Source organism: Aegilops tauschii, chromosome 5, assembly GCF_002575655.3.
Source record: "Aegilops tauschii subsp. strangulata cultivar AL8/78 chromosome 5, Aet v6.0, whole genome shotgun sequence".
NCBI classification, from domain to species: Eukaryota; Viridiplantae; Streptophyta; class Magnoliopsida; order Poales; family Poaceae; genus Aegilops; species Aegilops tauschii.
In genome coordinates, this window is record NC_053039.3 from 100,268,901 (window position 1) to 100,293,662 (window position 24,762).

Consider the following 24,762-nt stretch of genomic DNA (forward strand, 5'->3'; position numbering starts at 1 on the left):
TTTACAATTCAATGATGACAACTCGATACTAGAACAAAGTAAGACTGTATATGAATGCCTCCGGCGGTGTACCGGGACGGGCAATGAATCAAGAGTGACATGTATGAAAAATTATGAATGGTGGCTTTGCCACAAATACGATGTCAACTACATGATCATGCAAAGCAATATGACAATGATGAACGTATCATGATAAACGGAACATTGGAAAGTTGCATGGAAATATATCTCGGAATGGCTATGGAAATGCCATAATAGGTAGGTATGGTGGCTGTTTTGAGGAAGATATAAGGAGGTTTATGTGTGATAGAGCATATCATATCACGGGGTTTGGATGCACCGACGAAGTTTGCACCAACTCTCAAGGTGAGAAAGGGCAATGCACGGTACCGAAGAGGCTAGCAATGATGGGAGGGTAAGAGTGCGTATAATCCATGGACTCAACATTAGTCATAAAGAACTCACATACTTATTGCAAAAATCTACAAGTCATCAAAAACCAAGCACTACATGCATGCTCCTAGGGGGATAGATTGGTAGGAAAAGACCATCGCTCGTCCCCGACCGCCACTCATAAGGAGGACAATCAAAGAACACCTCATGTTTCAAATTTGTTACATAACGTTTACCATACATGCATGCTACGGGACTTGCAAACTTCAACACAAGTATTTCTCAAATTCACAACTACTCAACTAGCACAACTTTAATATCACTACCTCCATATCTCAAAACAATCATCAATCATCAAACTTCTCTTAGTATTCAACACACCTTTATATGAAATTTTTATTATATCCCTCTTGGATGCCCATCATATTAGGACTAAATTCATAACCAAAGCAAACTACCATGCTGTTCTAAAGACTCTCAAAATAATATAATAGAAGCATGAGAGTTCATCTATTTCTTCAAAATAAAACTACCGTCGTGCTCTAAAAGGATATAAGTGAAGCACTAAAGCAAACAATAAACTACTCCGAAAGATATAAGTGAAGATCAATGAGTAGTCGAATAATTATGCAGCTATGTGAAGACTCTCTAACATTTAATAATTTCAGATCTTGATACTTTATTCAAACAGCAAGCAAGACTAAAGGAAATAAAATGATGCTCCAAGCAAAACACATATCATGTGGTGAATAAAAAAATAGCTCCAAGTAAAGTTACCGATGAACGAAGACGAAAGAGGGGATGCCATCCGGGGCATCCCCAAGCTTAGGCTCTTGGTTATCCTTGAATATTACCTTGGGGTGCCTTGGGAATCCCCAAGCTTAGGCTCTTGCCACTCCTTATTCCATAGTCCATCAAATCTTTACCCAAAACTTGAAAACTTCACAACACAAAACTCAACAGAAAACTCGTAAGCTCCGTTAGCGAAAGAAAACAAAACAGCACTTCATGGTACTGTAATGAACTCATTCTTTATTTATATTGGTTTTAAACTTACTGTATTCCAACTTCTCTATGGTTTATAAACTCTTTTACTAGCCATAGATTCATCAAAATAAGCAAACAACACACTAAAAACAGAATCTGTCAAAAACAGAACAGTCTGTAGTAATCTGTAACTAACGCAAACTTCTGGAACTCTAAAACTTCTGCCAAAATAGGAAGGCCTAAATAATTTGTTTATTGATCTGCTACAATATGAATCAGTATCATATCACGTTCTGGTAATTTTTAACAATTGTTTTCATGAACAGAAAGTTTCTGGAATTTTCAGCAAGATCAAATAACTATTATCCAAGAAGATCCTATAGGTTTAACTTGGCACAAACACTAATTAAAACATAAAACCACATCTAACCACAGGCTAGATAGATTATTTATTACTAAACAGAACCAAAAAGCAAGAAACTAAGATAAAATTGGGTTGCCTCCCAACAAGCGCTAACGTTTAACGCCCCTAGCTAGGCATGATGATTTCAATGATGCTCACATAAAAGATAAGAATTGAAATATAAAGAGAGCATCATGAAGAATATGACTAGCATAATTAAGTCTAACCCACTTCCTATGCATAGGGATTTTGTGAGAAAACAACTTATGGGAACAATAATCAACTAGCATAGGAAGGCAAAACAAGCATAACATCAAAACTTTAAGCACATAGAGAGGAAACTTGATATTATTGCAATTCCTACAAGCATATATTCCTCCCTCATAATGATTTTCAGTAGCATCATGAATTAATTCAACAATATAACCAGCACCTAAAGCATTCTTTTCATGATCTACAAACTTAGAAAATTTACTACTCTCCACATAAGCAAAATTCTTCTCATTCGGGATAGTGGGAGTATCATAAGAGAGTTGAATACTGTAAATTGTTTCCACATTAAAAGAGTAATGTTCAGAAAAAGGGGAATCATAATCATGACAAGTTTTATAAATATAGTCATCACTACTTTTTATAGCATAAGTTTCATCACAATAATCATCATAAGTAGCAACTTTGTTCTCATCATAATCGATTGAAACCTCTTCCAAGATAGTGGAATCATCACTAAATAAAGTCATGACCTCTCCAAATCCACTTTCATAAATATTATAAGATTCAACATGCTCCAAAATAGTGGGATCATTACTTCCTAACATTGACACTCTTCCAAACCCACTTTCATCAATATAATCATCATAAGTAGGACGCATGCTATCATCATAACAAATTTGCATATCAAAACTTGGGAGGCTAAAAATATCATCTTCATTAAACATAGTACCCCCAAGCTTGGGACAAACATTAATTTCAGCAAATATATTATCAAAAACATCATCTTCATCAAACATAGCATCCCCAAGCTTGGGCCTTTTCATATCATAAGCATAATCACTCTCATCATTAATAGTATGGATAGCACCAATAGTATAGCAATTATCATCATCACGATGAGTAATAGGAGCAACATAAGAAATAATAGGAGAATATTGGGAAGTCTCTTCCCTTTCGTTAGTATTCTCTTCATCTTCTATTTTTTTCTTTTCTTTATGTAGTTGGCAATATAAGGATTTTCAATGCAATTCACAGCGCAATACATATAAATTTCCTCTAGATCAAAATGAAGAACTCTATCAACAATTCTGGAATAACCTTAGTTATACGTTTCATTTCTTCATAACCCAAGAGCAAACTAAGTTCATTATGATTTGCAAGGGAAATCAAGTCATCACAATTTTTGGACATGATACGATCATGAAACAATTTGCATTGGGTACTGAAATGATCATGTTTGCAAAGTTCACAAGTACGGCTAAGAAAATTTAAATTTTCAGCACAAACATCTAGCCTTTCTTGCAACAATTTAGTTTCTAAATGCTTATGCCTCTTGCAATATCTATCTTCCCTATTTGGTGTGTACTTGCAAACCCAACGCACTCCACAAAAATTGACATGTTTATAGGAGACATTTTCATCATAACTAGTGCAATCATCATTAGTACTATGGATATTCAAAGAGTTCATACTAACAACATTGCAATCATGCTCATCATTCAAAGATTTCGTGCCAAACATTTTATAGACTTCTTCTTCTAGCACTTGAGCACAATTTTCCTTTTCATCATACTTACGAAAGATGTTAAAAAGATGAAGCGTATGAGGCAAACTCAATTCCATTTTTTTTGTAGTTTTCTTTTATAAACTAAACTAGTGATAAAACAAGAAACAAAAAGATTCGATTGCAAGATCTAAAGATATACCTTCAAGCACTCACCTCTCCGGCAACGGCGCCAGAAAAGAGCTTGATGTCTACTACGCAACCTTCTTCTGGTAGACATTGTTGGGCCTCCAAGTGCAGAGGTTTGTAGGACAGTAGAAAATTTCCCTCAAGTGGATGACCTAATGTTTATCAATCCGTGGGAGGCGTAGGATGAAGATGGTCTCTCTCAAGCAACCCTGCAACCAAATAACAAAGAGTCTCTTGTGTTCCCAACACACCCAATACAATGGTAAATTGTATAAGTGCACTAGTTCGGCGAAGAGATGGTGATACAAATGCAATATGGATGGTAGATATAGGTTTTTGTAATCTAAAAATATAAAAACAGCAAGGTAACTAATGATAAAAGTGAGCGTAAACGGTATTGCAATGCTAGGAAACAAGGCCTAGGGTTCATACTTTCACTAGTGCAAGTTCTCTCAACAATAATAACATAATTGGATCATATAACTATCCCTCAACATGCAACAAAGAGTCACTCCAAAGTCACTAATAGCGGAGAACAAACGAAGAGATTATTGTAGGGTACGAAACCACCTCAAAGTTATTCTTTCAGATCGATCTATTCAAGAGTTCGTACTAGAATAACACCTTAAGACACATATCAACCAAAACCCTAATGTCACCTAGATACTCCAATGTCACCTCAAGTATCCGTGGGTATGATTATACGATATGCATCACACAATCTCAGATTCATCTATTCAAACCAACACAAAGTACTTCAAAGAGTGCCCCAAAGTTTCTACCGGAGAGTCAAGATGAAAACGTGTGCCAACCCCTATGCATAGGTTCATGGGCGGAACCCGCAAGTTGATCACCAAAACATACATCAAGTGGATCACGTGATATCCCATTGTCACCACAGATACGCACATGCAAGACATACATCAAGTGTTCTCAAATCCTTAAAGACTCAATCCGATAAGATAACTTCAAAGGGAAAACTCAATCCATTACAAGAGAGTAGAGGGGGAGAAACATCATAAGATCCAACTATAATAGCAAAGCTCGCGATACATCAAGATCGTATCACCTGAAGAACACGAGAGAGAGAGAGAGATCAAACACATAGCTATTGGTACATACCCTCAGCCCCGAGGGTGAACTACTTCCTCCTCGTCATGGAGAGCACCGGGATGATGAAGATGGCCACCGATGAAGGTTCCCCCCTCCGGCAGGGTGCCGGAACAGGGTCCCGATTGGTTTTCGGTGGCTACAGAGGCTTGCGGCGGCGGAACTCCCGATCTATTCTGTACCTCGATGGCTTTAGGGTATATGGATATATATAGGCGAAAGAAGTCGGTCAGGGGAGCCACGAGGGGCCCACGAGGGTGTAGGGCGCGCCTGGGGGGGTAGGCGTGCCCCCTGCCTCGTGCTCTCCTCGTTGATTCCCTGGCATGTACTCCAAGTCTCCTGGATTGCTTCCGTTCAAAAAATAACTCTCCGGAAGGTTTCATTCCGTTTGGACTCCGTTTGATATTCCTTTTCTGCGAAACACTGAAACAAGGGGAAAACAGAAACTGGCACTGGGCTCTGGGTTAATAGGTTAGTCCCAAAAATAATATAAAAGTGTTTAATAAAGCCCATAAACATCCAATACAGATAATATAATATCATGGAACAATCAAAAATTATAGATACATTGGAGACTATCACCCCAGCATGCGTTGAGGGGGGTGGTGAACTTACGCTGGGGGCTGTTGTCCGGGCTGCTCACCACCACCAGCGGCGTACTCGAAGTGCCCGCCGGGGGCTGGCGGCCCATCGAGGCCCTGGCCCTCTTCACCCTCTGGGCCAGCGTCTCCACGTCCCTGCGAAGATGAAAACAAATCAAGATAAGCGACACAGTCTGAGGAGACGGAGATGACAAAAAAGAGCAAGATACTTACTCATCCTCCACCTCCTCTTCTGTTGCCTTCCTCTTCCTCCTTGGGCTGAGGGACCCAAAATCAAAGACGACCTCCGCACCGGCATCTGCCGGAGGAGGGGAGGAGGGTGGAGTCTGGCCATGCTTGGACGAAGAAGAGGCAGTTGCTTTCTTCTTCGCCACCGCAGCCTTTACCAACTTCCTCGCCGCCGCGGCCCCCGTTTGGCGCACGGACGCCTCCTGGTCTTGCCGCGGTTGCACGGCCCTGCCGGGCCGAACCGGCTCGCCAGAGCTGGCCCGTCGCAGGACTCGCCCTTTCCCCGTGACCGGAGGGTCGACAGTCTCGACCTCCTCCGACCACGACTCGTCGACCACAACTTCGATGAGAGGGGCCCCGGTGCCGGCACTGCTGGCCTCCCCAGCGGACTCCGCCCACTGGGCGAGCTCCTTTTCCTCCGCGGCTGCCGCGACCTCGTCCTCCACGCCGTTAGCGTTGCCGGCCTCCCTGGCGAGCTCCGCCTCCGCCGCCCTGGCGGTGATGTAGTCCAGCTCTGCCTGGGTAGTGTCCTAGACGAGCAGCGGCTCATCGCGGACGTACTTCTCCACCAAGGTATCAAAGAACTCTTGCACTTGATCCGCCGGCGGCTCGTCCCAATTTGGGACGAGGCCGTGCGCATTGAACTCCGGCATCATGGCAATGATGTCGGTTCGGCGCGAGTTATTGCTTAGCGGGACCACCCCCGTCGGCAACCCAAACAAGGGCCCTTGGCGACCTTACCGGCCTTCACGGCCTTGCCGGACCGCTCGACCTTGCCGTCGCGGTTCACGTCGAGCTGGAAGAGCCGCTGGCAGAAGTGGGCGTGCCCCCATCACCGTGAGGTTGTGGTCCAAGCCGGGGCGAAGCCTCATGATGTCGGCTGCATTCATGAGGAGCCAGGCCGGCCTCCCCTTGTTGTGCAGCGGAGCGATTCGGCGGCGGATGAAATCCGCCCCGATCATCTCAAGGGTGAGCTCGGCCTCGGTGAGGCGATGAATCCTGGTGGTGGCGACCGTGCCCGTTGTCGGCGTCGACATCGCCCCAGTCATTTCTATGAACCGGCGGCGCCTGGCGAACCTGGCGGAATTCCTGTGGTCCTCCTCCTCAATCCAGCACCACCGGCCCGCCACTCCTCCCACCTCTCCTTCTGAGCGCCCTCCGGGTATGTCCCCTTGGACCTTGGGATCCAGGCGACACAACCAGAGATGGCGCCTCCCTTTTGGATTCGAGGATAAAAGTAGTGGCGGAAGAGCGCCGTGTTGGGGAGCACTCCGGCGAAGCCCTCATAGAGATGCGCAAAAAGAGCCATGCACGCCACGGCATTTGGGGTAAAATCCAGAAGGTGACATCCGTAGGTATGCATGACGTCGTTGAAGAAATCAGAGAAGGGGGGCAGAGGCCGCAGGAAAAGTAGTCGAGAAGAATGGGTACCGATTCGGGCCGGCTTCGCCGAAAGCGGTAGGGATGACGCGCGTGTCCGGATGCCCCGTCGTCTCCCCCCCCCCCGGTCATGCACCCCCACAGGTGCTTGAAGTAGTCTCGGAGATGGACCGCGTCAACCGTCGAGGGGAAGTAGGCGGACTGCGTCCGCCGCGCCGCCAACTCGCTCTCCGGCGGCTCCTTCGACCCGACGTCCTTGGCCACTCCCTTGTCATTACTGGTTTTGGGTGCCATGGCGGCTGCAAGAGGCGAAGGGTGAAGGACGACGAGGGCACGGCGGCGGCGAGCAAAGGCAAGAGCTTGAGAGGGAGGAAGAAGGGGACGGCAGTTCCAAGATTGGAGAAAGCACAGAGGGTAAATGAGCAGCGCGCCTGCGGTTATTCCTTTTTATGGGGAAGGCGCAGGCCGCCTCTTTACCATTTACTGTGATGTGACGCATGTGTGCGGGAATCATCCCACGCATGCCCCCCATGTCACGCACGACCCTCGATGACGCGCATTCAACGCGGGTCGTGGGGAAGCGCAAGCGAGCGAAAAAGTACCGCTGTAAAAATCTGCCCCGCCTGCCCGCTCACCGTTCTGGGCCTGGCCCAACAACATGTCGAGCTTATGTGTGGCCCAGGCCCGGGGGCTCCTGTCGGTGTACAAAAGTAGGGGCTCTCCTTTTGACCCCTTTACTTGTGCACGGACAGTCGGAGCCGCGCCCGCGGCCACACTGAGCAGGGCAGGAAAAGGAAGACGGGGCACAAGGCGATCAGAGCAACGCCAAGACCAGAGACCGCAAAGAGCAAAGGGGCGAGGCGGACTCCCCCGGCAAGACCCTTGCCGGGTGGCCTCCGTGGCCTCGGCAAGAGCCTTGCCGAGGCAACTTGCCCAACGCCAACGGGGCGCTCCACCCTTGAGCCCAAGGGTTTCCAACAACCACATTGGGACCAGGGCTCGGGAGGCACTTCCGTGGTGGCATGCAGATCTCGTCAAGATCATAAACACACGAGATCAGATGAGAACCAGAAGACGACGATCCTCGGCGGGATCCTAGCCGAGGAAATTCACGAGACCCCCGGCGAGGCGCTTGCCGGGGATGACTACGATGCCACGGCAAGACCCTTGCTGGGGCCCCGGCAAGGCTCTTGCCGAGGACACCTATGGGGCCACAGCCAGGCCCGCGTCTGCCAAGACTCCGCCGCCGTTCCCATGCAGCTGCCAGCCCGACCAGCTGGGCAGACACCTACGTGGCGACATGCAGCTTCCAGGCTAGCTCAACAAGCACCTGCGTGGTGGCATGCAGATCTTCGTGAAGATCCTACCACCACGCCATCTCAGCAGCCTGCCAGCCTACATGGCACCGCATGCATCATTGGCCTGGACGCATGTCGGAGCAGTGCGGGGCGGCGACGGATGGGACGGGCCTCATTGCCATATCCAATAAAGCAACGGGACACCTATGGGGCCATTTAATGCGTCTTGTCCCGTAATGACAGGCGATAAGCTTGTGTACTGTAGACCTTTCCACCTCCTGTGTGCCACTGTGGCAACCCCTTTTGCCTATAAAAGGAGGCCCGAGGCGACCAGGAGAAGGATTCAGATCTTTTGAGCTACCAACGCACCGTAGCTAGCTCAAGAACTCAAGAACACTCAAATACATACACCAAAGCAGGACTAGGGTTTTACGCATCCTTGCGGCCCGAACCTGGGTATACGATCTTTGTGCTTCCTGTCAGACCTGCTCTTTGCACAACCCCGCGCCCGCCAACCATAGAAGGGATCCCAGTGATCCCATAGGTGTCGTTTCCCCGACAAGTGCTTAGGCGAAGACCTGCGGAGCTAGCTTCACCATCACCATCACCACGCCATCGTGCTGCCAGAACTCATCCACTACTTCGCCGGCTTGCTGGATCAAGAAGGCGAGGACGTCACTGAGCTGAATGTGTGCTAACCGCGGAGGTGTCGTACGTTTGGTACTTGATCGGTTGGATCGTGAAGAAGTTCAACTACATCAACCGCGTTAACAAACGCTTCCGCTTAGGGTCTACGAGGGTACGTAGACACACTCTCCCCTCTCGTTGTTATGCATCTCGATGGATAGATCTTGTGTGTGCATAGAATTTTTTTTGTTTTCCATGCAACATTTCCCAACAGTTCGGTAGTAGACATCAAGCTATTTCTGCCTTAGTTGCCGCAAAGGTGAGTGGTTGAAAGTATTTACTTTAGATCTTACAATTGTAGTTTTTAGTTTCTTCTTTACTCCGCAAATTATATTAAGCATGGATCATGATCTCAATGATTCCCAAAAGATTCAATCTAACATAAAAAACTCATAGCAAGAGCAAGATTCAATTCACCACAAACATAATATGGGGGCATACATAACAAGATTCAACTCCATTAACAAAGCCCATGATCACAATCATCATCAGAAACTTTCATAATCAGGGAAGAGAAATACCACATATCTACTAGTACATACCCTCAGCCCTGAGGCAGGACTACTCACACATCACCATGGGAAGAGAGGAAGATTTGTTCGTGATGGTGATGGCGCTAGCGGAGATGTCCGCGACAGTGATGCCAGAAAAGAGCTTGACAATCCCCAAGTGTAGAAATTATTACAGTACTTCCAAAAGTTGTTGTGGTAAGTATGGAGTTCCAAAACCAAAAGGAGCTAAAGGTAGGGAACGTATTCCCTCAGATCCTACATGCCACTTATAAAACCCTGCGCGCATTGAGCGTTCCTTTTCCTAGACTTCCTAGTAAAGATAATTTGCAAGTTCTAGAGAAAGAAAAAGAGCGAGTGTGGAGTAGCAGTGGTAGGAATTGCAAAATTGTCCCGGCACCTCGATTCAGAGAACCGGAAGTCACATGTTCCGGCCCAGAGATCTATGTCTTCTAGAACATGGTATAGCTTGATAAAGACAAAACCACGATACAATAGACTACCTGATAATACAAAGTATTAAAGTAAAGTACTCTTGAAGTGCAAGGTAGTACAATAGGAGCAACTAGACCCATCTCATTATTCCAAACTACTTGTCGGGGAAGTTATGGTGGCAGAAGCGATATAACACAGTGGAAAGCATGACGATGGTTGGACTCCTCCAAAGGGATACGGCTGGGACACGTCCTAGTTTGCTCTCTCGATGTCCTTATACTTAGCTTCTCCTTCATTTGGCATGATAAGTCAGGTGAGTACTTTGAATGTACTCCCAAGCTCACAAACAATCCAAAAGCAAACAAACGAGCAAGAAGATGACAACGTAAACAAATAATTACACAAGACTTGAACAGTGCAATTGTGTAAACTTAGCATGTCTGTTTAACGTCTCGTGGACCACTACGGCATGATCCTAGATCACCCGATTCCTCTCAACTGACCACCTCGTGATCGATCCAAAACCCTGTCATCCTTTCATTACATTAAATTTAATTTGTTCATGAGGTTGATCAAATAAGTGTGATTTAATGTGAATGGTGTCCCATTTCCGGGGACTCGGCTATTAGAATAAATTTTTAAACACTTTGCAAAGGTTGTACACTTTACCCACACCATGGACTAATAGTCCAACAGATCCTTCTTGCAACATGGCCCTCTTACCATGCCTCCGACCTCTCACAGGCTAGCCCTGGGAGAGAGAATACCAGGTCCCTGCCACCCCGTGGCACAACTCTTCCCATCCGAGAATGTATCAACTTTCCTATGCACATCTTACAAGTGACTGGACGACAATCTCCTGACCAAGGAAGTACTGACCGTCCAACCATTTGATGGGGAATGTTGCATGAAAATAAAAAAAATCCTACAAAACACTGAGGATCTAATCTAGGAGATGTGTAGCAACAAGAGGGGAGTGTGTCTACATACCCTTCTAGACCAAAAGTTTTAGCGTTGTAGCGCGGTTGATGTAGTCATACTCTTCTCAATCCAATCCGATTTAGTGTCGAACAGACGACACCTCCAAGTTTCACACACGTACGGCTCGGCGGCATCCTCTCCTTCTTGATCCAGCAAGCGAGGGGGAGGAGGTAGATGAGATCTGAACCAACAAGAAAATGTGGTGGTCGGGGTGGCAACAAAATTCCGGCAAGGCTTCGCCAAGCGCTCACGGAACATGGAGGAGGAGTAACGGGAGGGAGGCAGGGCAAGCGTGGAAGGGCAGACTGCCCCTTGCGCCTTCCCACTATATGTAGGGGTGAGGGAGGGGCGTGCCAGCCCTAGCCCCCCTCCCAAGGCATGGGCGGCAGCCATGGGGGAGGAGTGCCCTCCAAGCCAAGTGGAGGCCCTCCCCCTTACGGTTTCCCCTCCCCAGGTGCATGGGCCTTGTAGGGGCTGGTGCCCCTGGACCATTCAGGCCAGGGCGCCCCCTACAGCCGATGCTACTGTATGGGATGTGGTGGAACCCTCCAAAGACTTCTGGAACCATGTGGAACCTTCTGGTGGCTTCCTGGTACAATACCAAAAAAACCGGACTTTTTCACGGAACATTGACAACAACTTTCCATATATAAATCTTTACCTCCGGACCATTCCAGAGCTCCTCGTGATGTCTGAGATCCCATCCAGGACTCTGAATAACCTTTGGACTTTCCACTATTAATATCTCAATACTACCCTAGTTGTAGGATCGAAAGTAGGTCTAGAGGGGGGTGATTAGACTACTTGACCAAATAAAAATCTAGCCTTTTCCCAATTTTAAGTCTTGGCAGATTTTACCAACTTAGCACAAGTCAAGCAATCGACCTACACATGCAATTCTAAGATTGTAGCAGCGGAAAGTAAAACATTGCATATGAAGGTAAAGGGAAGGGTTTGGAGAAGGCAAACACAATGTAGACATGGATATTTTTGGCGTGGTTCCGATAGGTGGTGCTATCGTACGTCCACATTGATGGAGACTTCAACCCATGAAGGGTAACGGTTGCACGAGTCCATGGAGGGCTCCACCCATGAAGGGTCCATGAAGAAGCAACCCTGTCTATCCCACCATGGCCATCGCCCACGAAGGACTTGCCTCACTTGGGTAGATCTTCACGAAGTAGGCGATCTCCTTGCCCTTGCAAACTCCTTGGTTCAACTCTACAATCTTGTCGGAGGCTCCCAAGTGACACCTAACCAATCTAGAGACACCACTCTCCAAAAGGTAATAGATGGTGTGATGATGATGAACTCCTTGCTCTTGTGCTTCAAATGATAGTCTCCCCAACACTCAACTCTCTCTCACAGATTTGGCTATGGTGGAAAGATGATTTGAATGGAAAGCAACTTGGGGAAGGCTAGAGATCAAGAATCTTGTGGTTGGATTGGAATGTCTTGGTCTCAACACATGAGTAAGTGGTTCTCTCCCAGAAAATGAGTAGTGGAAGTGTAGGTACGTTCTGATGGCTCTCTCTTTAATAGAGAAGGGGATGGAGGGGTATATATAGCCTCCACACAAAATCTAACCATTACACACATTTGACCCAACTCAGTCAGACCGAGTAGGTGAACTCGGTGAGACCGATTCCGCTCAAAATGTGAACGTTAGGATTCTCGGTGGGACCGACATGCTCAACTCGGTGGGACCGACGCGCTAGGGTTAGGGCAAAACCTCATCTCGGTGTGACCGATTGCATGAACTCGGTGAGACCGATTTCAGCAATGAGTTAACAGATAATTGGTCAGGCAAACTCGGTGGGACCGATCGCTCATTTTGGTAGGACTGAAACATTACGAAGGAGAACAGAGAGTTTGCATTGCGAACTCGGTGGGACCGATCGCTCATTTCGGTGGGACCGAAACGTTACGAAGGGAAACAGAGAGTTTGCAATCCCATCTCGGTGAGACCAAAATCCCTATCAGTGAGACCGAACTGATTAGGGTTTCTGGCTATGGCTATGTCAAAGGAACTCGCTGGCGCCGGATAGATCAAATCGGTGGGGCCGAGTTTGACTTTAGGTTTAGGACATATTTGGATTTGAGAAAGTGGTTGAGGGCTTTGGAGCATACCACTAAGCATTTTGAGCAAGTAGATCATTAAGAAACACCTCATCCCCTTTTAATAGTATTGGCTTTTCCTTGGACTCAATGTGATCTTGGATCACTAAAATAGAAATGAAGAGTCTTGAGCTTTTGCCAATATTTGTCCTTAGCATTTTGAGGGGTCCACATCTCTAGTCCATGCCATGCCAATAATTGAACTTCCTGAAATATTCAACTTGAATGGATATTAGTTCAGTGAGCTATATGTTGTTATGAATTACCAAAACCACCCGGGGATTAGTTGCACTTTCAATCTCCCCCTTTTTGGTAATTGATGACAACATATAGATCAAAGCTTCAACAAATGATAATACAAATGAAATACATCATCGCTTTGAGAAGTATGTGATAAGCAAGAGCTCCCCTAAATTTGTGCATTATTTAAAATTTGCTTTTGAATGCAAATGCACAATCGATTAGGATCATGGGTTACTCTTCGATGTCACATACATCTTGGTGGAGCGCTCAAAATTATAGAATATAAAGAATATGCACTCATCACCAAGGCAAACATGATTGACCATACACAAGTATTAAGATATCATCATTCAAGCACTCATTAAAGCATAATATGATCAAACACATGATCATAAGAGTATCTCACACACAAGCACAAATATTGTAGCAAGCAAACGATCAAACGACAAGTAGCAAGAGATGCAAACAAAAGGGCAAAACACACACACACACACACACACACACTCTCTCTCTCTCTCAGCCTAAGATCTATACACTTTCTCCCCCTTTGGCAACAAGTTACGAAAAAGCTTGAAAATGCATAGTGCTATGTGGCACTCTAGGCACGATCCCCGGGAGCTCCTGAAGTGGTCTTCTGGCTCCGAGATGCTAGGGTTTCACAGAGAAAGTGAACTCGGTCACACTGATTTGTACACTTCGGTCAGACCGAGTAGTACATGTGCGATGGCCTGGGCCAAATCAGTGAGACCAAATACTTCAAATCGTCAGTCTGAGATGAGTTCGGCGGAAACCTAACCCTAAGTTTTTGCATCAAAACTAATCTAGTGGAAGTTTTGAGTGGATAGAATGATCTCAATCGTGGCAAGAATCATGTCATTAATCTTTGTGCAAGAATCGTAAAGATTGCACAAGGAGATCGAGTCCGTACCCTAACTCGGCGACGAACTCGCTATGACGACAACGACAGCGAAGATTCTCGTTGATGGCAGCGGAGACTAGTGGCAGGAGGGTGCTGGCGACGATGGAGACGATCTGGAGACCAGAAGGGGCGGCAGAGCTGGGTAGGCGCAGTTGAGTGTTTGAAGTAATTTCCAAAATTCAACCCGCAGATATATATACCCAGTCACTGTCGGTGTGACCGAGTAGAACGACTCGGTGGCACCGAGATGCAGAATCGCAAGCGGTTGATGCAACTCGGTGTGACCGAACAATTCTAATCGGTTGCACCAAGGTGAAAACCTAGATCAACTCAATGATTTCGGTGAGACCGAAGAGAATGAATCGGTCAGACCGAGAACCATTAAGATGTTTTGGAAGTTTAAGCCATTGACGGATCGGTGGCTCCGAGTGCTCCTCACCCGGAGGGTCAGAATTCGACTTGATCAAACTTTGTGATGTAGCATGAATAGAGTTTGAGACGAGAAAAGCATAGATAGCTAGAGGGGGTATGTAGGCATTCTTTTCCATCCATTTGGCAAAAAGAAAAGCCAAACAATCAAAGCAACAAATGGATGTCCTCGAATGGGAAAAATATGCAACCAACATGCTCACACAATAAGATAGCAAATGAAATATGTGTCCAAGCATGCACAAACACTCTAGCATCTATCAAGCAATTGGCGATGACTAGGTCATCTATATATGAGTATATTGACTGAGGAGTCAAATGAGAACATTTGATCGTAGGTCATACTCATCGTTTAAGCACAAGTGGGGTTACCACTTTTACATAAAGCATTGTTGTGTTCACACCTTTAGAGTTGCTTTAGCTCAATTCTTAGAGCAAAGCTCCCCCTAGATGTGATATCCCACCTAAGAGGGATGAACTAACCTTGGGTTTTGTCGATGATGACTTCATGTAGGTGTTGAAGATGTAGATGCTCAATGTTGATGTAGATCATTTGGAGCAATCCATTGGAGTGAGTTGCACTTTCAATACCTACATGGGTTAGTCCCACAAGGAACATACAAGGATATCCATAGACATAGAGTGAAATACACATATGATGTTGTCCATGAATGCATTAGGTTACCTTGTCCCTTGTCTTACCAACAAGAGGGTTTGTGACTCCTTGAACTAGTGCAAGATGTGAAAGTTGATTGCACTTGTCCTTGCCAAAATTAATATGAGTGAAGTGTGTTGGCAAAGTCACCCTCAAGAACTCTCTAGTTCTTCTTCTTTGGGACCCACATCAACTTGATGGGGATCCTTGGAGTTGTAGTCGTACTTGATGAAGTAGAACTTGATGTAGTCTTGGGAACCCACTTGACAAGGCCTTTGGAGCTTCTTCAAATGCATCAATCTCTTCTTGAAGCTTGTCCTTGCCTTTTAGCTTGTGGTCTTGTGGTGGAAGATCATCCTGAGCCTGTGTTCCCTTGAAGGAAGTGGGATCATACTTATCTTGTTGAGGAACAAATTTCGTCTTGGGGTATTGATCTTCTTCCCACTCAACTCCATTGGCATTGAACTTGCGTTCAAAACCAACACCTTGATTCTTCCGGTGCCTTCCTTGCTTGCGTACAGTTTCCTCAAATTGCTTACTTCCGGCAAGGCTCTTGTACACACCTTTCTCTATAATTCCCTTCAATAAGCTATTTTCTTGCTCAAGTGTAACTTGGCTAAGAGAATCATTAGTGGAATCGAGAGAACTACTAAGCAACAATATTGGATTTAACATGATTATTGTTACTACTAGAAGAAGAATCTTTCTTGCTCTTGTTACTATATTTTAATTGTGGCATGTAAGTAGACAAGAGTAAATGCTTGGCAATGTAAGAAGAACTTTTCTTACAAAGATCATCATTGATTGCTTTTAAGAACCCATGTTCTTGCTCTAGATTGAGCTTTTCAAAGCATAGCTTCTCATGAGTCTTTAAAAGCTCTTGATGATCCTCTAAGGTAGTTTCATGAGCTAACTTAAGAGGGTTTAGTTCTTTAGTTAGACGCTCAATCTCCTTCTTATCATTGTCATTCATTTCATCTTGATTAACATGATTAATAGAAATTTTATCATAGTTTTCATCACTAGAGTTGTCAACAAGTAAATCACCATCACCTAGCAAATCATCTTCATCACTATTGAAATCAACATACTCGGGGTGTGATACCTTGGGGCCTTCAGCCATGAAGCATCTTCCAATCCCTTCATTTGGTGAATCAAATATGTCATAGGAGTTGGATGACACAAGTGAAAGACCGGCAACACCTTAATCTTGAGTATATTTAGAGTCGGAGTGATAGCTTCTCTCGGAGTAGCTGTCGGAGTCGGAACCGGATACCCATTCACCAATATGAGCTTGATGTCTTCGTCTTGTGTAGATCTTTGATGACTTGTCCTTCCTTTCCAAATCCTTGCTTCTACAAGAGGGTCTTCGTTCATAACGATCATCTCTACTCCTTCTATCTCTTGGTGGTGATTCCTCTCTTTTACTTCTGCTTTTAGGTGAGTCTTCTCTTCTTTTGTAGGGAGCCGTACACTCACTAGAGTAGTGTCCGGGTCTTCCACAATTGTAGCAATTGTGATCACGACTGGAAGATCTTTTATCATTGTAGGACCTTTGACTTGGAACTTCTCTCTTTGCTTCTACTCTTGTAGAACTTGTTGAAGTTCTTCACCATTAGGCTCAATTCTTCATTGAAGACTTGTTTCTCACTTGATGTTGTAGGGGCATCACATGAAGCTTTGTAAGCACCACTAGACTTGTTGTGAAGCTTTTCTTTATCCTTGAGTGACATATCATGAGCAACAATTCTATCAATGACTTCCGTTGGCTTGAGATCTTTGTAATTGGGCATCATTTGGATCAAGGTGCACACATTATCATATTTTCCATCCAAGGCTCTTAGGATCTTCTTGATGATGAATCTGTCGGTCATCTCTTCACTTCCTAAGCCGACAATCTCATTTGTGGTGAGAGCAAACCTAGAATAGATTTCAGCGACTCCTTCACCATCCTTCATTTTGAACTTGGTCAAGTTGACTTTTAAGCACATCCAATTTGGATTCCTTGACGGACTCGGTACCTTCCTGCATATCAACCAAAGTATCCCAAATTTCCTTTGCATTCTCAAGGCGGCTGATTTTGTTGAATTCTTCGGGGCACAATCCGTTGAAGAGGATATCGCAAGCTTGAGCATTGTATTGCAACATCTTCAATTCTTCCGCGGTTGCTTCACAATTCGGTTCTCTTCCATCTTCGAAGAATTCACCTTGCAAACCAATACACACAATAGCCCAAACGGCGAGGTTATGTCCAAGAATATGCATTTTCATCTTATGCTTCCAACTAGCAAAACTAGTACCACCAAAGTAAGGACCTCTACGGTGGTAATTTCTCTCGCTAGATGCCATACTCTCCTAGGTTGTGAAACCAAGACTATGATCACCAAAGCTATGGAAATCAAGGCAAATGGAGACCAATGCTCTGATACCACTTGTAGGATCGAAAGTAGATCTAGAGGGGGGTGATTAAACTACTTGACCAAATAAAAATCTAGCATTTTCCCAATTTTAAGTCTTGGAAGATATTAGCAACTTAGCATAAGTCAAGAAATCAACCTACACATGCAATTCTAAGAGTGTAGCAGCGGAAAGTAAAACATTGCATATGAAGGTAAAGGGAACGGTTTGGAGAAGGCAAACGCAATGTAGACACGGAGATTTTTGGCGTGATTCCGGTAGGTGGTGCTATCGTACGTCCATGCTGATGGAGACTTCAACCCACGAAGGGTAACGATTGCACGAGCCCATGGAGGGCTCCACCCACGAAGGGTCCATGAAGAAGCAACCTTGTCTATCCCACCATGGCCATCGCCCACGAAGGACTTGCCTCACTTGGGTAGATCTTCACGAAGTAGGAGATCTCTTTGCCCTTGCAAACTCCTTCCTTCAACTCCACAATCTTGTCGGAGGCTCCCAAATGACACCTAACCAATCTAGGAGACACCACTCTCCAAAAGGTAATAGATGGTGTGATGATGATGAACTCCTTGCTGTTGTGCTTCAAATGATAGTCTCCCCAACACTCAACTCTCTCTCACAGATTTGGCTATGGTGGAAAGATGATTTGAGTGAAAAGCAACTTGGGGAAGGGTAGAGATCAAGATTCTTGTGGTTGGATTGGAATGTCTTGGTCTCAGCACATGAGTAGGTGGTTCTCTCTTAGAAAATGAGTAGTGGAAGTGTAGGTACGTTCTGATGGCTCTCTCTTTAATAGAGAAGGGGTTGAGGGGTATATATAGCCTCCACACAACATCTAACCGTTAAACACATTTGACCCAACTCGGTCAGACCGAATAGGTGAACTCGGTGAGACCGATTCAGTTCAAAATGTGAACGTAAGGATTCTCAGTGGGACCGGCATGATTAACTCGGTGGGACCGATGCGCTAGGGTTAGGGCAAAACCTCATCTCGGTGTGACCGATTGCATGAACTTGGTGAGACCGATTTCAGCAATGAGTTAACAGAGAATTGGTTAGGCAAACTCGATGGGACCGATCGCTCATTTCAGTAGGACCGAAATGTTGCGAAGGGAAACATAGAGTTTGCATTGCGAACTCGGTGGGACCGATTGCTCATTTTGGTGGGACCGAAACGTTACGAAGGGAAACATAGAGTTTGCAATCCCATCTTGGTGAGACCGAAATCTCTATTGGTGAGACCGAACTGATTAGGATTTCTGGCTATGGCTATGTCAAAGGAACTCGGTGGCGCCGGAATCGGCGGGGCCAAGTTTGACTTTAGATTTAGGACATATTTGGAATTGAGAAATGGTTGAGGGCTTTGGAGCATATCACTAAGCATTTTGAGCAAATAGATCATTAAGCAACACCTCATCCCCTTTTAATAGTATTGGCTTTTTCTATGGACTCAATGTGATCTTGGATCACTAAAATAGAAATGAAGAGTCTTGAGCTTTTGCCAATGTTTGTCCTTAGCATTTTGAGGGGTCCACATCTCTAGTCCATGCCATGCCAATCACTGAACTTTCTGAAATATTCAACCTGAATGGATATTAGTTCAATGAGCTATATGTTGTTATGAATTACCAAAACCACCCGGGGATTAGTTGCACATTCACTAGCGCTACCAAACGTTAAGTGTGCGACCTTACGGGTTCGAGAATCACGTAGACATGACCGAGACTCCTCTCCAGTCAATAACCAATAGCGGGACCTAGATGCCCATATTGATTCCTACATATTCAACGAAGTTCTTTATCAGTAGAACGATGATGTCAAGGATTCAGTCAATCACGTATGCAATTCCCTTTGTCTGGAGAAATGTTACTCGCCTGAGAATCGATCGTCGCCTCGCCGGTATCTCCATACCTAGTTCAATCTCGTTACCGGCAAGTATCTTTACATGACCCGTAATACAAGATCCCGCGACTAAACTCATGAGTCACATGCTTGCAAGCTTCTTGTGATGTTGTATTACCGAGAGGGTCCAGAGATATCTCTTCGTCACACGGAGCGACAAATCGCAGTCTCGATCCATGCAACCCAACAGACACCTTCAGAGATACATGTAGAGCACCTTTATGATCATCCAGTTACGAAGTGACGTTTGATGGCACACAAGGCATTCCTCCAATATCCGAGAGTGGCATGATCTCATAGCCTAAGGAATTGATACTTGGGGCATGTTCGGCAACGCTCCAACTCTCAATTTCCATTAACTCCGCAGTGGAGCTGAGCCGAACAAGAAAACTCAGTGGAGTTCAAATCGAGAAGCTGACTATTCTCCTAGTGCAAATTTGTAGGAGTTGGGGAAGCTGCCTTTTCCTGGCTCCATGTAAACGAAGGAGCTGGAGTTGATCGTTATTACAAGGTGCTGCCACCGCCAAGTGACCTCTGCGTACCGGTTCAATTGATTTCTCCCCCGAACAGCCCGTGTCTCCCTTTTGGTAGCCTCTCCATCATGGTAGCTGTACATTTTTTAAGGAGAAAAAGGGTACCGCTGTAGCCTACCGAGCTGGGCTTTGCTCCCTTTCCTCTCAAACGGGCTTCAGCCCATCTAAATGGGTTGTCAGCCCATGTCAGCGACGAGAAGCAGGAGCTGCGCAGCCGAATGTATTTCCATCGCTGTGAGAAGCTGGAAATCGAATCTAGGAGTAGAAGTTGAGGAGTTTGGGAAGCTAGGCTGTTGCCGAACAGGCCCTTGACATGAAGAAAGCTATATCAAATAACTAAACGATCTTATGCTGAGCTTACGGTTGGGTCTATCCATCACATCATTTTTCTAATAATGTGATCCCGTTATCAAATGACAATTCATGTCTATGTTTAGGAAACCATAACCATCTTTTGATCAACGAACTAGTCTAGTAGAGGCTTACTAGGGAACATAGTGTAGTTTATGTATTCACACATGTATTTTAGTTTTCGGTCAATACAATTCTAGCATGAATAATAAACATTTATCATGAATGGGAAATATGATAATAACTATTTTATTATTGCCTCTAGGGCATATTTCCAGCACCAACCTTCTTGACGACACGTGTAAAAGACATAACTATTAACGAAGTAAGGCCTTTCCACTCAGGCAAATGTGGTCGTATAGAAAAGGCCCGGTTCGGTGGCACTATGAATTGAACAATCATGAGGGTTTAATCAAATGAGCTTGTTTCAAACACAATTAACCATACACATTTTAGTTGACCTAGATCAATTCATTTACGCTAAAGTCATTCCCCAATCATGATCATTATAGCTCTAAAGTCATATCTCCGAAGATGATCATTTTACCATTGAAATGATTCCAACATGACCGCTACTACTCTGAAGTCATTCCCCAAAGTGATCTCATGTAAGCTCGTTTTGATACTCTTACTTTTATTACGATACACTTTGTTGAAAGAAAATACCGGTTCTTTCACGTTCATGTCCGTCTAGCCGACCCGAACGAACAAAAAGCGGACATTTTCGTCGGTCGAATGGAGTTGGCCTAAGAGTATGAACAATAGTCGGCAAGCACATGACCCAAACATTACTACGATGACGAACACCACTTGCACGAGTGATAGTGCCTGAAACATAAGCAACACAGGGATGAGTCTACGACTAGCCTTGAACGAACGCCATTTGCATGAGCGTAGGCACGACGTCAACGAGCCATAAGACCACAAGCCTAATTTTGTCGTACCAACCACCACTCAGGCCATATGAGGAGGGCCATGGGGCGGGAAAGCATGAACCATGGGGAGTAGGAAGCACACGCAGGAAACGAAGACGACAACGATCACGACAAATGACCAGGGGCAAAACCGCCACATACGACCACACCACCACAAGGCAAAAGCATCTAGTCTCTCAAAGGCCAACAAGCCGGCAACAACAATTGACCAAGGCCAATAGATGGACATAGACAAACAACGGGAGGAAAGAACACTAGATCTGAGGGAACCACTGTTAGGAAAGAGATATGATGGCACGACTAGAGAAGGACGGGAGCACACTCTGAAACGACAAAAAACATGACCATGCATCCCATCTCTGTCGGCGACACCAAAATCCACTACACCATCACACGACTAGATCTGAACCACCACGATCCAAAACGAAGCACGATGGGAATGCCTCATCACCACCATCCCCAGTAGCCACGAGGGCTTTGCCTTTGTCAACAACAACCTCGAGCAACACCAATATTGAAGAAACAGTGGAGAAGGTCGACAACATCTAGGGCTATAAGGGCAACTCTAAGGTTGGAAAGGGTGCCTCCCTTGGTGTCGCATAGTGAACCAATGGTTGCCGTCGCCGCATCTCCTAGCTTATAGCGCCCACTTCCGCTTCATTGATAATTCTAAAAATTTGTCAATAATCCGTTATGGTTCTTGGCAAATTTATTGCGCATTTTGTGTTCAGCTGCTCGGGGTTCAACATATGATTACCATCTAGCAAGCACATTTCCATTGTATCCAAATGGCTGGCAGATTACAATAATAATGTCTCCAATTACTTGTCTTAGATTTGATTAGATACGGATGAATTCTGTATACAATCGTTTCTTCAGGGCTGTTTGACACCACGGATTATCCAAACCGGGCCCTCATATTTTTCAAGACACCCGTCAGTACAGATCGCCGTGACCTCATCTCTATCGTTGGTGAAGAAACGACTACCAGTTCTGTGAGTCCTCGGACAGCGACGAGGGCCGAAGAACTCCTCTGGCTCCAAATCGGAGAACTGGGTGAGCCCCTTGGTGTAGCTCCTTCCCGACTTGTTGAACTCGTGGACATGCCACGCCGTATCCTTGAAACGACCAAATCGCCGAGTCATCTCGTCGTGGTCGCGCGCCATTCCGTGGAAGCGGCACCACCGCTCGTACAGAGCCCACAGGGTTTCATCCGAGACGAGGTCCTTCTCGTCGAAGTAGGGAACGGTGTCCGGGTCTTGCGTCATCACAGAAACGAAAACCGTAACGTGTGCTGCCAACCAAGATGTGTAAATAATACAGAGATGAAAGAATGATTGATTACCAGGGCGGAGCTCGTCGTCGAGGTCATCTTGTGCGGCGCCCACAGGCAGATGGGAGTCCTCGCCGGAGGGGAGCGTAGCGATGCTGCGCCGGAGGAAGGAATCCAAGGGGCTGGTGAAGGCGGCGGCGGCGGCAGTGTTTGGGGATCTAAGTAACGGTCCCGACCGGGCGGTTATGGTGGTATCTCCAGTGAGATAGCGGCCGGGTAGGCGAAGAGCGAAGCGGCCGGAATTTGTGTTTGTCCAAGCGCCCCGTGAGAGCTTTAATGCGACGGACGCCATAGCAAGCTAGGACGAGGTGCGGGATAGATCTAGGGTTGCTATGTGGTATGACGGTTTTTGTGGAGGCCGCTTGTATATATGTAGCGCTCCGCCGAGTCGTAAATGTTGAGTAACGTGATTGTATTAGGAAATATAGGTTAGACTAGGAAATATTCTGGCTTGTCTTGTATAAATCATGTACTCCTATATATATGCCCACGAGGCTCAATCAATACAACAAACTATTCCACCAAAACCCCTCTCTCTTCTAACATGATATCTATCGCAAGTCGATCCTAAACCCTAGCCGCCGCCGCTTCCGCACCCACGGGCCGCCCCTGGGGCGATCGGCCTCCATGACCGCTGCCGGGGGCCGCGCCCCCGTACCTAGGGTTCGTCCGCCGGCCGTGTTGGCCGGCTACCGTAGAGAGTCTTTTTTCCCGATCCTTTGATCCAGGTTTTCTCTCTCTCACCGGTCACTTTGATCGGCGTCTACTTTTTGGTTTACCGGTCTATGTGATCCGTTTGCGTCGTCCACCGCCGCCGTCGACCCCGTGCGCCTCTACTCCAACACCGGCGTGATCGGCCGGCTTCTTCACCGACCCGGCGGCCTCGCGCGTCCGCGCGTCTGCCCGTCGGTCGCCTCGACCCGGCGGCCTCGCGCGTCGGCCCGCCGATCGCCCCGACCCGGCGGCCTCGTGTCATGCGGCGGCCCTTCGCCGCCGCCGTTCGCACGCCGGCCCGCCCGTCGATCTACGCCGGCCGTCACCGCCCTGCTCCAACTGGGACTCCTGCATTACCCCAACCCGGCGGCCTCGCGTCATGCAGCGGCCAATCATAGCCGCCCTATTGACCGCCGCCGCCGGCTTCATCTCGGACTCCGCCGCCACCGCGCCTCCACCGAGCGGCGTCCCCGACCTCGCGCGCGATCGGATTGATCACCCGCCCGCCGCCGCGGTCCGCCTCATCCTACGCCGGGCGACCGACCTGGCCCGTCGGTTGCGCGCGCCTCCGCAGGCCCCGTGAAGACCGTCCCGAGTTCAGCGCGCCCCTCTACCGATCGAGCATCGGGCTGCTGCTGCGTCGCCCCGTCGGGCCGCAGCGCCGCTGCCCCGTGGTTCTTCTCCCGGGTGCACCGACCCGCGTCACCGCTGCGTCGCCCCTTCGGGCCGTAGTGCCGCGGCCCGCGGTCCCCCGCTGCCCCGAGGGCGTCCGCTCTAGGCCGTCCCGTGGCTGCACCGACCCTCGCGCCACCGCTGCGTCGCCCCGTCGGGCCATAGCGAGCGTGGCACGCGGTCCATGCCGCCGTCCCAAGGCCGTCCCGGTAGTTGCACCGACTCGCGAACCGCCGTTGCGTCGCCCCTACGGGCCGCAGCGTCGCGGCCCGCGGTCCCAGCCACCGCCCCGAGGTCTTCCCATCGTCGACCCGACCCGCCTGCCGCTGCTGCGTCGCCCCTTCGGGTCGTAGCGCCGCGGCCCGCGGTCCACTCCACCGTCACCGCGCGTCGACCCCTCGTGGTATGCGCCGCGCCGTCTCTCTTAGCGCGGGAACACCACCGTCCGCGCCGGTCTTCGTCACGCTGTCAGGGTTCTTCGCCTACTTCGAGCGCCGCCGCCGCACTCCTAACCTAGCCGCCGCGGCCGCCACCGCCGCTACCTTCGTAGCCCCCGCCGCCGCCCGTCCACCCCTTTCGTCTTCGTCCAGCACCAGCTCGTCGCCAGCGTCGCCATCATCT

General features: G+C 47.1%; 1 protein-coding gene across 1 annotated transcript; it reads right to left on the bottom strand.

The window, feature by feature from the left end:
- Positions 1-22,175: 22,175 nt before the first annotated feature.
- Positions 22,176-23,106, bottom strand: LOC109765166 (uncharacterized). The gene is made up of 2 exons (XM_020323941.4): positions 22,768-23,106; positions 22,176-22,680 (listed from the first exon to the last, which is right to left on the bottom strand). Exons 1-2 carry the CDS (start codon positions 23,045-23,047, stop codon positions 22,298-22,300), a joined length of 663 nt encoding a protein of 220 aa, XP_020179530.1. The 5' UTR covers positions 23,048-23,106; the 3' UTR covers positions 22,176-22,297.
- Between the last annotated feature and the right edge of the window lie 1,656 nt (positions 23,107-24,762).

Coding starts and splice junctions, on each gene's coding strand:
- LOC109765166 (XM_020323941.4), bottom strand. CDS start 23,047: ATGGCGTCCGTCGCATTAAAGCTCTCACGGGGCGCTTGGACAAACACA. Junction 22,681..22,767: donor CGACGACGAGCTCCGCCCTG/GTAATCAATCAT, acceptor TGATGACGCAAG/ACCCGGACACCGTTCCCTAC.